The 15,000-nt window shown below is 47.0% G+C and overlaps 1 protein-coding gene across 5 annotated transcripts in view; it reads right to left on the minus strand.

Annotated features, from left to right (window-relative positions):
* Positions 1-15,000, minus strand: part of ALS2 (alsin Rho guanine nucleotide exchange factor ALS2) — a 158,100-nt gene that overhangs the window by 83,716 nt on the left and 59,384 nt on the right. For all 5 annotated transcript variants that reach the window (XM_068130874.2, XM_068130868.2, XM_068130850.2 and 2 more), the window contains exon 17: positions 9,482-9,548. In XM_068130874.2, the coding sequence (XP_067986975.2) occupies positions 9,482-9,548 (67 nt within the window). The remainder of the gene's footprint in view (positions 1-9,481; positions 9,549-15,000) is intronic.

The following is a 15,000-nucleotide window of genomic DNA, read 5'->3' on the forward strand; positions in this document are numbered from 1 at the left end:
CCCGAACCAAATTTTAATCCATCTTAAAAAATTGTCAAAATTACGAGCGGCCAAATTTTTTTATTAAAAACCTAATTAAAATCATGCCATGAATAATCAAGGCGATTGGATGCCGGTGGGGGAGATAGAAGAAGGGTTCGAGTTAACCCAGGACCCCAGTGAAGAGGTGGGAGTAATGGAGGAGGAAGGCAATGAGGATGCAGTAGCGGGGGTTGCAGGCACACAAAATGGCGGCGCCTCACACGTGGCGACGAGGGCCGCGCCCGCTGCGCAAATGGGGGTGGGCGACATGAAAGCCCTCATGGCGCAATTTATGGCGCAAATACAGGCGTCCATCAACCTGCAGAGGGACAAAGCAAGGTGTACCAGTGAGCAATTGGGAAGCCAAATTGGGAAGTTAGACAGCAAATTTGGGGGATTGGAGGGCCAAATTGGGGAATTGAGAAATGACATGGGAAGCCAAATTGGGGGCCTAGAGGTCAAATTGGGAGGATTAGGGGGGCGAATTGGAGGACGTAAATGGCCAAGCCAAAGAAATTAACGAGGGGCTAGCGAGGGACCAAGCCCGGTATGAGACAAGGGAGTGTGAGGGAGGTTAAACGCAGGTTGGGCGAGGAGGTCGCATTTGTGCACGACGAGGTAACGCGGCTAGAGGAGCGCAGGTTGAGTGAGTTAGAGCAAGGCATGGTCACGTGGACGGGTATAGAAATCGTGACCCGGGGTATGGGGAAGCCGGCGACCGCCGAAGTAGAAGAGAAAATTTTATTAGAGCAGGCGCTCGTCGAGGAAAAAGAAAATGGGTATAGTGGGAATTGAAATTGGAGAGACAGCAGGAATAGGAATTGAATCGGAGAAAGAAATGGAAATTGTGCAAAGTCCGTGTCCACATCGTGATGCCGTGCTTAACCCCAATGAAAGTTTGCAGGTGTTGCGGGGGGGGGGGGGGGTGGGGAAGAAGAATCCCGAAGGTGACCCGGGTGATATATGGTGCAAAAAGATTTTGCGGGAGAGTGTTTGGCGCGAGAGGGTTTTTCGCGCGGTTGGGATCGAGACGGCACCCGGGCGTTCGTGGAAGGTCCCTTGTGAGTGGTGCAAGAGAAAATGGCGCGCGTGTGCGAATGGCGCCGGAGCGAGAGTGTGATACCGGGGCGAGGGAGAATGCACGACAGAGTGTGATAGTGGGAGTGATTGTGACACGGAGAGCGAGTTGGTTGTGGCGAGTGAGAAAGAATGCACACCTGGAATGGTTGAGCGTGTGCGAGAATGCACACCTGAGTTGGTGGTGGAGCGCATGATTGGGTGTGCGACGAGGGATTGCACACCCGTGAGTAGGTGTGCGCTGAATGTGTGGATGCAAGAGTGCACCCCCATGAGTGGTACGGAGTACGTACCGGGAGAGTGTGCGCAAGACGGTGCGCGAGAGAGGTGTGTTATGGAGTGTGCGAGCAGCGAGTGGTGTGTACCGGAGAGTGGAGCGAAAGAGAATGCACGAGCGAGTGCTGTGACAAAGTGTATGGGCTGTATGAGCGGCGTTGGAGCGCCGCGTTGGGTGAATGTAGAACGGAATGCATGGTGTGAGCATGCAAGGAAAGCATCGACGTTGACAGGGGCAGCGGTTAGGCCGACGTATAGCCGACGCGAGCTCTCAGTGCGCGGTGTTCTTTGTGTGCTGCGGGAGCCGACCGGGATCGTAGTCGCGTCGCTCCTGCTCGGAGTGTCGTGCACGATTCGGGCCAGGCCCCGCCCTGTACGGTTGATTCTGCGCTTTGCCAGGCAAGGCGACCGGCCCGGTTCGAGGGGAGGTAGGAGGGGTCGGAGCAGCGCCCCCTTGTGGTGGCGGAACTCCAGCCGGGCAAGGCTGGACCGCCGTGCATGGGAGCGAAAGGCACTGCGTATGGATGGTGCTTGGAGCCTTGGCCCGACAAAACCTCCTCCCCAGAATCGATGCCGGACGGACCCAACCAACAGGAGACTGACCATCCGCACAGATAGCCAGCTTTTCGAAGCCGAGCTTTGAAAATGCATTGACGTACCGAGAGGCTCAGAGTAGTGGACGGATGGTAGTGATAGGGAAATTGATGGCAAATGGTATATGGTGTAGCGGGATGGTAGCTTTACCATCCCTCATCGTATTTGGGGCAGAGGAGCTATAGGTTTATGGGGTGGCTGTGTGAACTAGCCCGGGAGGGTTAGGTAATGATTAGGGACCTCGAGATGACCATAGGTAACGTTAGATTTAAGTCGTGACATTGATACCGGTAGAGGGGACGTAGAAAGATTCGTTGGTTGATAACGACGAGGGAGTGCTTCGTATAAGGGAAGATGGGGAGCACGAGTTTCAGAGGGAAAACCAGGTAGATTCGATGATGCAGTGTGGTTGTAGTGAGAGTGGTGAGATTAGGAATTGGGATGGAAGTTCTTGGTGGTGAGCATGATGAATGGCATTGCGTTGAGAGGATTGACTTGCAAGGTGTGCAAGTGCAATACAGGTGTATGGAGAATGGTTGCATGGAATAGATGGTCTGGAATGAATGGATTATGGAATGGATGGTGTGGATTGAGTAGTGTGGAATATGTGGAGTGGAGTGGATGGTGCGAAAGAGCGAGTGGGGGAAGGATGGACCCCCCTCACAAATACCCGGGGAGGGTAGTTTAAAAGTAGGTAGAGGGAGTAGGTAAATTGTGGTTGGATATTGGCATTTGTGGTGCGGGTAGTCGCACAGACGTGTTGTGTTGGGTGCATTAGTGGAGTGAAATTGGCTGGGCGTGTGGCCTGTTAGTGTGTGTGATTGGTTGGGCACTCCGCCACTGTTAGTCTGTCGGCCAGGTGAGGCCGCAGGTAGGCTCTGGGAGCCAGTTAGTGTTCAATGGGGCCCGAGGATCCGGAGGACGGACCCGGGTAGCCCGACGCCAGAGAGGGCGGTAGGGGGTGAGAGAGCCAGAGGGCCTTCCCCAGGTAGGTTATGGTGAGGAGTAGGTAAGCTCGGGAGGCAACTGCCGTGGCGGAGGTGCGCAGGTAAGTAGACCTGCTAGGGGAGCCACACGACCCAGCCCTGAAATTGTGCGAGGGCACAGGGTGAAGAATCGGGGGAGTGAGACCCCAAATTGGTGAGCGCCACAGTATGTTCAGTGGGAGTTCGGTTCTCAGAACCACATAGAGTAAAGATGGCCAATGGTTTTGCAGGGAAAGACCCCGGGTAGTGTAACGTGTGTTAAAGTAATTTAGAAGGTAGTTTAGGATTGGAAATCTCTTCGCACCATCCCCATCCAATCACCCGAGGTGAGAAGACTCCACACCGATTTGGAAGACATTTGGTTGTAAGACGCATCACGACGTGGGGTGACATTGTTTATGTTCCATCTCTTCCTCCTTAGGAGGGATTGATGACCAATTTGGAATTAGGGGAGATATGGGGAAGACAGGATGTAGAGACGAATTTGTAAATTGTGTAAATACGGGGTAGGGGCAAGGGTAGATTAGGTGACAGGGGGGGAACGTACACTAGGGACGAGCTTTCTCCGCTCGCTCTCCAGCGCACCTCACTCTGCATTACCTTGTGTGAATGTGTACTCTTGCGGCCTTGCCCCGCTGCTTTGCTTGTCCTCCTTCCCCCACTCACGGACTTGTTTCTTATAGCCCGGGGGCGTGCGCAGGTGACCGCAGTTGTGTGCCCGCACCTCCGCTGCCTCCGGCCTGCACTGGTACACCACCTTATGGACCACACGTTCTGTGGCCTAGCACCACCATATGGACCCCACGTTTTGGGGCCTGGTACCTCTGCTGGGGACCGGCCACTGTGGCCAGTGGTATTTGCTTGCGGACCACTGTGTTGAGGTGGCACCTAAGCCATGCAGGTGCACCACCTTAGTTGGCCCCTGCTGGCCGTAATTTTTTTTTAAAGTGGACGCGGTTTGTGCCCTTTTATTATTAAATAGGCAGCAAGCGTGAAGATCAACCAGAAACATCGGCCCAGCAGACAAGCAAGGAGAAGACATCATTTATTGTTTTGAAATGTGTTTGTTGCATTTTTTTTTGTATGTCATGGTGCTTATTGGTGCTTTATGGTGCTTTTGGTGCATTTTGTTGATTGGTGCTTGTGGTATGGTGTATCAGTGCAGTGCATGGAATGACCTTTCCTCTTTTCAAAAGTTCTGCTTTTGTCTCCCAAAAAGACAGGTCCTGGGTGTAGTTTTGTAAATAATCAAAATAGTAGTAGTCTTTGTAAATAATGCTCCCCGCCGTAAATGTTTAGTTTCAAAACTAATTCCGCAATTCGGTTAGTCTGTGGGCGTGGGTCAGTTAGGTAGAATGCAACGCAGCAGGCAGGACATATCTAGTTTTTAAAATGTCGCACTCAGGGTGAGGTTAAAAGTAGAGGGTTACTACACCTGAGTGTCACACTAAGTTAAAGTTTTGTCGGCACGGGACATGCCTGGAAGAGAGGAGGGTGCAGTGTTGCGGTTTTGAGAACCCCTCACTTGGAAATAATAAGCATTGTAAATAATTCCCTGTAAATATCCCCATCTTCCAAAGGTCAAAGGTCGCACCCTAGCTAGGCCATATTGCAACACATAGGACATCATAGGAACTTCTTCAGTTATTTAATTAGTATGCGTTTCAGGTAAGGCTCTGTTTCCAATAGTTTGACTCTGCGTTGCATTAATCAAATAACCTAGGCCCCTTGTTCAATCCCCTTCATTTTGCAGCTTAGCCTCCCTCCAAATTGGATTGCGCGTCTCTGCCAGCCGCAGCGCTGGCTCCAAACGCCATTAACCACGCGGTCAAGCTGGAAAAGAAGGGGGAGGAGTTATAAATTGTGTTCCCTTGCATGCCAGCAGCGTTCGCTGCCTGGCTCAAATGCCATTAACCATGCGGTCAGAGCGGAGAAAAAGGGGGAGGAGTTGTCGGAGCGAGGCGTGGCCCCATCAACGTGTCACGAAGGGAGGAGCCGGTGAACCCTCGTGACCAATCAGGGCCGAGGCGTGTTCACCGGTAGGTGGACCTAAAAAGCATGCGGCTTGATACGCGAGCGTGTCATAAAAGCGCTCGCGTGGGACTACTTCAACAGAGTCAGAGACGAGAGAGAGTGAGAGCCGCGGTGAGTCAAGAGGTTGCGAGGCAGAGCAGAAGAGAGAGTTGGGTCAAGAACGAGCCCAGACACGAAGTTGAGTGAGAGAGTCGGTCCGCTACCGCGACAATACCAACCGTGCTGCCTGCTGGGTTTCACCGCGGAACTGGAGCGTGAACCGGAGTGGAGCGTGGACCGAGGTGAAGCGTGGACCGGAGTGGAGCGTGAACCTGGAGCCGGACCTCAACGCCTGAACCATCTGCCCGGACCTTCCTCCCCTGCCATCTGCCTGGACCTTCTCTTCCTTCCTGCTATTCCCCTTTCGTGCAAGTCTGTTTGTATTGTCCTGGGCGTGTTAATTAAGACTGTGTAAGCTTGCCCTGTGTCCTTTTGCTCTTCTTCTTGTATATGCCCTTCTTTCGGTTCCTCCTTTAATTAGTATAGTAATAAACCATATTTGTTCTTCTTTACCCTCTGATTTCCTCTCATTCGATCGCTTTTGTCTTTTCCTCAATTGAGTACCGGTGGCACGATTTGGCCAATCACTCAGAATCGGGTTTAGTCCTTTTGTCAATGGCTCGGGCTTCGGATTGCTAAACCGCTCGGCAATTTCCATCATATCCGTGGCCCGGGCGGAAATTATCTCCCTGCTTTGCGGAGGGATTGGCACGCAGGTATTTGGGACCAACCAATCTTGACCAATCACCCTGGCCAATCTCAACCGCAAAGGAGCGTTATAGTTTCCAGGATCGGAGACGGCCAGCTTAAAAGACAAGGGGTCTAACCCCCCCACCCCCCTTGGTAACGGGAGTGCCGTACTCCGAATCCGCAACTAACAATACAACAATAACAATATATACTAACAATACTTAATACTAACAATATATATGTGTATGTATATATATATATACCCAGTAATGAACGGCAGCAATTGGATTACGGCAGCAGACGGGCATAACAAACATCGGGAATGAGATTAACAAATCCAATGTACCTCTCGAACAGACGCAAAACACTTGCAACACAAGCTTGTCATGGGTCAATGGTCACGAGGTCTCGCAACACACCTTTGTGTTGCAAGTTTTACATTGTCTACCACCAAGTATTTGGTGGTTACATAGCCAACAGACACCTCCCCCCCAGATATATCCAGGAGGAGGTAAACAAGGAAATTGCTCTTAACAAAGGCTAGTGGAGGCTCGTCAGGTTGCTGACCGAAATGTTGAGTCATTCTCACAAAAACTATATGTTGGAGAATTAGAAAATGGATTTATTGGATACATATGTGTGTCGGTCAACTACGGTCAGTGAAGCGATGGGCTGAGTGCTGGACCTGAGTGTTGGACCTGAGTGCAGGACGTAACACCATAACGACGTCCCAGTGAAAAGAGCATGACAGAAAGTGGCAGACAAACAGCCAGAGATAGAAATCCAGCTCCTTTAATATATAATAGGTATCTCACAAAGGTACCTGCCTGCAGCCACGGGAAAAGTTGAAGTTAATCTGTAAATTTAAATTATTTCATGGACTTTAAAAAGGTTAATATGTTGCACTCTTGGTTTCCCTCAGAGCCAAAATGCAAAGCTACTTATACCACCCACCGCAAAATGGTGGTGCAACACCAGGTGGCAGAGGTTGCATTTGTCTACAAAGAGGGCAAAATATAGCCATTTTGAATTGTGTGTTACTCCATGAAGACCTGTGTTAAATCTACTTTAATCCAGATGTTCATGTTGATGTTAAAGATTACTAGAATGGACAATAAGACTGACTCCATTGCATCAAGAAAGGTGAAATGAAAATGCAAAATAACCAATCAGAAGCTTTTCAAACAAAGTCCAGGAAAAATTTTTTGTAAACGAGTATACAAAGGCTAGAGTAAATGGGAAACAGACACCATGGTTCGCATTATCTTCTATCTTCTTCTATATTATTATTTTATTATCTTCTATATACAGACTTGGCATTTAATATGGAATATTTTTTTTGTGGGGGTGAAATTACTTTTCAAGATGTCTTAGAAACAAAAGTTCATTGGAATTATGTTGAAATTATTCTAGATTTTGTTAATGTGACCTTTAAAAGAAACAAAAACCACATTTGACATTTCGAAACAAATAAATTGATCCTTGAAAGTGATGTAAACTGATATCGAACTCAATTCATGGACAGTACTGTGTTAAACTTCTGTACGTTTTCCAGAAGTATCTCTTTATTTTGCACATTGGCCAAAATTTTTTTTAACAAAAACAAAAGTTAAATTACGACTGGGATTACGGACAGTAAAATTACAGTTCAGTACTTCGTGTAACCCCCACGAGCATTCAGGAGAGCACGTACACGTTGAGGCATGCTGTTCACGAGATTTGCCAAGGTTTGGACAGGAATCGCTTGCCATGCAGTGACAATAGCCTGCTGCAATTCACGCACAGAGGTCGGCTGCTGGTCCAAGTGGTCGATTTGACGCGTTAATTCTGCCCACAAGTTCTCTATCGGATTCATATCCGGGGACATGGCAGGCCACTCCATATGCTCTACACCACGGTCAGCAAGAAAGTGTTGGATCATGCGAGCACGATGAGGCCGTGCATTGTCATCTTGGAAGACAAAGTTTCCTCGAAAGGCTGCACGAGCAAATGGAAGCAATGTTTCTTCCAGAATGGCCCTGTGCTTGAACTAGTTCAGGTTTCCATTCAGAACAACCAGGTCAGTTTTGCCCCCTGCATGAAAAGCAGCCCAAACAATCACCCCACCACCTCTAGCTTGGACTCTTGGCACTATACAATCTTTGTTGTAGGCTTCATGCACTTGTCTGCACACTCGGACGCGACCATCTTGACGATAGACCAGAAATCTAGACTCGTCACTGAAGATCACGTGATTCCAGTGTCCTGGCTGCCATTGACGGTGCTCTCTGGCCCACTACAATCGGCGCTGGCGGTGTTGTCTTGTCAGGCGTGGCTTTCTCAGGGGACGCGCTGGCACGACAGCCTGCTTCAATCAGTCGTTGGTTGACTAGCCTTCTGGATACAGGCACATTTGTCAGTTGCTGCCACTCAGCCCTAAGCCGATTAGCTGACTTGGTACGGCCATTGCGGACTAACCCGTGCAGCTGGCGATCATCCCTCCTTGTGGTTCTGCGGGGACGTCCTGGCCTCGGTATTGGAGTAGGGACACCCCTCTGAGCATTTCGTTTCAGGATCTTTGACACCTGACCTTGAGTGATGCCATACTGCCGAGCAATAGCACGCTGTTTCATGCCGTAATTTCGTAAAGCCACCACTCCATGGCAAACAGCATTGTCGAGTTGATGGACCATCTCCAGAGGAAGCAGCAATAACTTTTGGAGACGTGCAGCAGTTGTTTTTCCACTAATACAGAACGCAACAACCCTTGTATACCCGACTGTGAAGCCAATCATCAAATGCACCTGTCCGTACATTTTGCCACGCCATCTGTGATATAATCCTGTTGTTGACTTCTTGCTGCGACAGACAATCAGTGACATGGTTCTTTTAACAAATAAATCACCAAAGTGTAAAAGAAACTCACTAGATTGATATACTGAGTTAAGAAAGTAAACCCAAGTCAAGAAAAAAAAAATTCCACATTAAATGCCAAGTCTGTATATGAAAGAAAGTTTTTGTTTGTTTGTCTGCACGTGCTAATCTCCTGAACCGTGAAAGATAGGAGGAAACCTCTGAAACAAAAAATGTTAGGACGGGCTTCGGGAAGGTTATCGGCTAGGTGGCGAGGCCGGTCGAGGCCGCCTCGGCCAGGCTGGGCCCATTTCACAATTAAAAGCTGAGCTGAATTATAGTAGTCAATCTTCTTCAGTCACGAGTAAAAGCTGAATTATAGTAGTAAGACCTATGTACAGAAGATTAAATTCATTCAAAAAGAACCCGGGCAACGCCGGGTGCATTCAGCTAGTATAATATATTGTAAAGAACAGCTGTATGGAAACAACAACATAAAAAATTAAAAAAAAGACTGTGGTGTGTGGTGTTTGTGTAGAATTGCTTCAATTTGTATTGTACTGCACTTGAGGCAAAAAATAGCAATCACTCATACAACAACAACCGTTTTATCCTCGATGTCCAAAATGTGGGACCACAATCTTGGGCAATTAGAAGGTCATTCAATCACATGGATGGAGATGGAGACAGAGGAAATGGAAGAGATAGATAAGTGGAGGAGTGTTTCTGGGTGGTCTATGATTGAAAGATCCCGGGTTAGGTTGTGGCTAAAGATTTACAAAAATGGTACCGAGACTCCTCCAAAATAGAGGTTGTAGGTGTTTGTACAGAAAGACAAAAGAAATGTGGGGGGGGGGGGGGGCAGGGAGGATGTTCGTGATCAAGGTGTCCACCCAGGCCCACGTGCCTCAAACTACCCGCCAATATTGTACCTTGCCTTTAGCATCTGGGGCTGTTAACACAAGTCGTTCTTCTGGCGTGATGATCTTGAAAGAATTTCTTCCACACACAGACACAAAGGCAACAATTACCATACATGGAAATGCCAACTATTTTTTAAACTTCAAATAAAATGCCATAGAAAGCTTTGGTGGCCCTCCACATCAGTTAAATCAGTGGTGGCATACAAGATAGGCTTTGTGAAGGCGACAGCCTAATCAAATAGCATTAATTACTTGCAAAATCAAAGATTTTTCAAGTATATTGGTCAGTTGCATTTGTTATTCTGTCTGTTTGTTACTTGGCAAAAAAATAATTTTTGACAAGTATGTTGATCGTTTGATTTGTGTGTGTGTTTGTTTCTTGGCCAAAAAAATTTTTTTGGACAAGAATGCTTGATCACTCCGGTTTGTGTGCGTTTGTCTGTCTGTCCGCTCACTTATACTTGCCTCCAGGTCACAATTTTAAACCAATCTTCACGAAGCTTCACCAAATGGTAGAGTTGGTGGTCGACAAAATCCTATATATTTGAGGTTATAGGTCAAAAGGTCAACAGGTCAACATAGGCCAATGGTCAAGCACTTTTTTTCGAATTTCTAAAATTCTCAATTTTAATCCGATTGACTTAAAATTTGAATAAGATTTTCAGGTCAGCTTACCGAATTCAACCACAAACTATTTTTGAGATCAGCATTGGCCAAAAGGTTCCAAATTTCTAAAATTGCCAATTATATCATCCGAATCACGGTGTGTACCCCGGTTGAGAATAGGTACACCGTATCCCTGTGTGTCGTAAGAGGCGACTAAAAAGGGTTGGCGTCGAAGGGCATCCGGCCATAAAAACATTGCCTCAAAAGGAGAACCATGACAATTACAACTGCATATGGGCAGGGTACAACCCAAAGTACCCCGTGGGGGACCCCACTCCCTCTCGTCAAAACTCAAGGTGGGGAACCCGATCGAAGCAGGGGTAGAAATCACTCCATTTATGACGAAACGTCTGATGCCCGAAGTGGAGATCTGTTTCTGAGGTTTGGGACATGGAACGTAGGGACAATGACAGGGAGATCAGGAGAAGTGGTGGAAGTATTGGTCAGAAGAAGAGTGGACATATGTTGTGTGCAAGAGACGAGATGGAAGGCAACTGGTGTGAGAGTGGTGAAGGGTAGGCAGGGACAGAAATACAAGTTTGTGTGGAAAGGGTGCCCGGAGGGCATGCATGGCATTGGTGTCCTGTTTTCTGAGGAGTTTGTGGACAGTGTGGTGAGTGTGCCTAGAGTGAGTGAAAGGTTGATGATGGTGAAAATGATGATTGGAAAGCTCTTGGTGAACGTCATCTCGGGATATGCTCCGCAGGTTGGTCGGAGCGATGAAGAGAAGGACAAGTTCTGGTGTGTAATAGAGAAGCTGATGGAAAACGTGAAAGATGAGGAAGTTGTTGTGGTAGGAGGAGACCTAAATGGACATGTGGGAAGGAGTATGGACTGTTTTGAGGGAGTTCATGGGGGTTACGGATATGGTGTGAGAAATGGAGAAGGTGAAAGGATTTTGGAGTTTGCTGATGGAGCTGATTTGTTGATTTGTAATACTCAGTTCCAGAAAGAGGATAATAAGCTTGTTACATACATCTCAGGTGGGTCGACGACAACCGTTGACTACCTGATGGTGCGTAGGCGAGATAGGGGGCACCTCCGGGACACAAAGGTGATCCCGGGGGAGGAGGCTGTTTCACAGCACCACTTGGTTGTCTGCGACATAAGGGTGAAAGGTGCGAGGAGAGCTCAGCGGGTGAAGTACCAACCGAGAATGAAGGTGTGGAGGTTGAAAGAGGTGACAGTGAGGGAGGCATTAAAAGACAGGCTGAGTATGGTAGAATTGGTCGAGGATGATGTGGTTGAGCTTGAAAGTGGTTGGATGTCAATGAAAGATAGTCTGTTGGGAGCCGTTGTTGAGGTATGTGGATGGACAAAAGGACCACCGAAGCACTCGGAAACATGGTAGTGGGATGATGAACTTGGAAAGAGGATTGACGAGAAGAGGAAGAAGTTCAAGGTGTGGCAGAAGGCGAAGGGTACGGGGGCAGAAAAAGCAGAGCATGAAAGTTATAAGGCAGCCAAGAAGGCCGCAAAGAAAGAGGTAGCAAAGGCACAGGAGGCATGGAGGAAAATGTTCGGAGAACGCTTGGATTCGGAAGACTGTCAGAGCGGTATTCAGGATTGCAAAGCAGATCGCGAAAGAGAGGTGTGATGTGATGGGGGTGAGTTGCTTGAAGGATGAAGTGGGACAAATCATTGTGGACCCAGATGGAATTAAAGGAAGATGGAAGAGATGTATGGAAATGCTGTTGAATGCAGAGAATGAATGGGATGGCAACATGGAGAGTAACCCAGTTTTAGGACCGGCAGAGTAGATAACTGAGAAGGAAGTTGAGGAAGCGATAAAAGCAATGAAGAGTAGAAAAGCGGGAGGGCCGACGGGAGTTGTGGGAGATATGTTGAAGGCAGCGGGAAATTGGGGTGTGAAGAGAATGACAGAGATCTGCAATCTGGTGGTGAAAGAAGGCCGCATTCCAGTGGATTGGGAACTGAGGACACTCGTCCCTCTATACAAGGGGAAAGGTGACCCTCTGGACTGTGGCTCGTATCGAGCGATAAAGTTATTGGAGCATGGAATGAAGGTATTGGAAAGGGTGTTGGAGAGGAGGATAAGGAAGAAAGTGAAGATCGACGAAATGCAGTTTGGATTTATGCCAGGAAGAGGAACGACAGACGTGCTTTTTATTGTAAGGCAGTTGCAGGAGAAGTACATGGAGAAGAGGAAGAAGTTGTTACTTGGGTTTGTTGATCTGGAGAAAGCATTCGATAGGGTTCCACGCAAAGTAGTGACATGGGCATTGAGGAAATTAGGAGTGGAGGAATGGTTGATCAGAGTAGTGATGGCAATGTACAAAAGAGCACGCACAGCTGTAAGGACGAAGAACGGGAACAGTGGTGAGTTGGAGGTGAAGGTGGGAGTGCATCAGGGGTCGGTACGAAGTCCACTACTATTTGTAGCTGTGATGGAGGTGCTAGCTCAGAACATAAAGGAGGGTTTACCGTGAGAGTTGTTGTATGCAGATGATCTGGTGTTGATTGCGGAAAGTATGGATGGACTGAAAGAAAAGATGAACAAGTGGAAGGAATGTATGGAGACAAAAGGTCTGAAGGTGAATATCGGAAAGACGAAGGTGATGGCAAGTGGTAAAGCATGTGGTGAGGTGGAAAGGACTGGGAAGTGGCCGTGTGCTGTGTGCAGGAAGGGTGTCGGAGTGAACTTCATTCAATGTACAATGTGTGCTGCGTGGGTTCATCAAAAATGCAGTGGTCTGAGAGGGTCATCAACCAGTGTGGCAGCTACATTCAAATGTAAGGTGTGCACAGAGGGAGCTGCAGATGGAGGAAATGTTGAGTTGGATCTTGGAGACAGCGTGAAGCTGGAAGGTGTGAAAACATTTTGCTACCTCGGAGACATGCTGAATGGAGAAGGTGGATCAGACTCGGCAACGGTTGCTAGAGTGAGATGTGCATGGAAGAAGTTTCGGGAACCGAGTGACGTGCTGATGAGGAAGGGAGTGTCATTGAAGTTGAAGGGAAAGGTGTATGCTGCATGTGTGAGAAGTGTTATGATTTATGGGAGCGAGACATGGGTAATGAACGTAGAGCAGCAACGAAGGCTGCAAAGGGTGGAAATGCGAATGGTTCGGTGGATGTGTGGAGTATCGTTGAGAGAGAGGAAGACAAATGATGAATTGCGAAAGTTGATGGGAATTCGAGCCTGTGATTGATGCTGTGAAGAGAAACAGGTTGACATGGTTTGGTCATGTGTTGAGGAAGGATGAAAGTGACTTGTTGAGAAGAGTGATGGAAATTAATGTAGAAGGAAGTAGAGGACGGGGAAGACCGAGAAAGACTTGGCTAAAAATGGTGGAAGAAGAAATGCGGGCAAGGGGGTTAACAAGGGGAGATGCAGAAAATAGGGCAAAATGGAGAAGATTGTCATGGGGACCGCAAGGCTAACCCCCGCTCTAGCAGGGAAAATGGCCTTAAAATGCATGTTGTTGTTGTTGTATCATCCGATTAACATAAAATTTGAAGACGATTTGCATATCAGGTCACAGAATTGAACCACCAATTATTTGTGAGGTAAAAAGGATGCGTTACTGAGTGCCATTCTACTTTATTCTCTTTTACCAAGTGTCATTCGACGAGTGATTTTTCATTTGTCTGTTTGTCACTCGCCGACAGTTCACAATTCTAAACCGATCGTCATGAAACTTCACCAAGTTGTAGAAGTCATCACAATTGAGAAACCTATTGATTTTGATGTCACAATCTCACAATTGAGAAGGTCAACTCTAGGTCAATCTTCAATTTTCATATGAAAAATCGTCACTTTTCATCCTATTGACCTGAGCTTTGATAGAGATCGTCAATTTTAATCTTAATGAAATGGACAATTTGATGGATCAATGGCAAACCTTTTCTGGGGGGCAGGGGTGGATTTTGCAAGTATCGTGCTCTGCATGACGTCTTCTTATTTACTTATTCTCTACTCTTGTTAAATGCACCAACTCAACCATATTTTGGATGCAAGCGCAGAAACATTTATTTTGAAGATCTGTCAGTGTGATTGATATAGCTGTGTAAAACATCGTTAACCAATGCAAAGCGACTTCCCAAGGCTGGTTTTCATAGTTGAAAACAACACTGCCATTAATAATTTTCTTAAGAAAATATATTCTTAAAATAAGAAAAGTTTTTAGCCGCGTCACAGACGCTGCTCATAGAGTGCCCTCTGCTGTTGTTGTTGTTCTTCTTGTTCTTCTTCTTGTTCTTGCAGAGAAGACAAAACCTCAAAGCTCCACCCATTCTGGGAACCATAGCTCCACCCATTCTGGGAGAGGCTTCATATAAACAAATATCCACCATTTTATTAACTCGCATAGCTTTGAGGCCTGTTTTGTAGGCCCGTGGTGTCTTCCTCTCTCACACAGTTTTATTTCAAATCAAATTCGATATATCATTTCATTTTTCAGAGTCGCTAACATAGTTTTAGACTCGGTTGAAAAAAAACGGGAAGAAAATCCGATGAAAGTTGCCCTTTATAGAACGAAATGAATTCTCAAAGGCCTGTAACTTCAAGTCCATTGAGATTTTTTTTTTTTTTTATCGCGGCATGGTCAGTCATACACCGCCCGAAATAAGAGACGGGAAAATGCCGAGATATATATATTTTGTTTAAATCGCGGCATGGTCAGTCATACACCGCCCGAAATAACAGACGGGAAAATGCCGAGATATATTAAAAATTCGTCCATTTGATGACAATCGTCACGATGAAATATTTAATTTATATGTCGTCACAATAATGTGGAGAGAGGAGCATAGCTTCGTTCACGTGTCGCCACACACGGGAAATTGCCGAGATATATTTTCACTTTGCACAAAAATAACATCAAGTAATCGAATCAATA

The sequence above is a fragment of the Myxine glutinosa genome, chromosome 1 (assembly GCF_964187855.1).
Source record: "Myxine glutinosa chromosome 1, kmMyxGlut1.1, whole genome shotgun sequence".
In the NCBI taxonomy this organism is placed as follows: Eukaryota; Metazoa; Chordata; class Myxini; order Myxiniformes; family Myxinidae; genus Myxine; species Myxine glutinosa.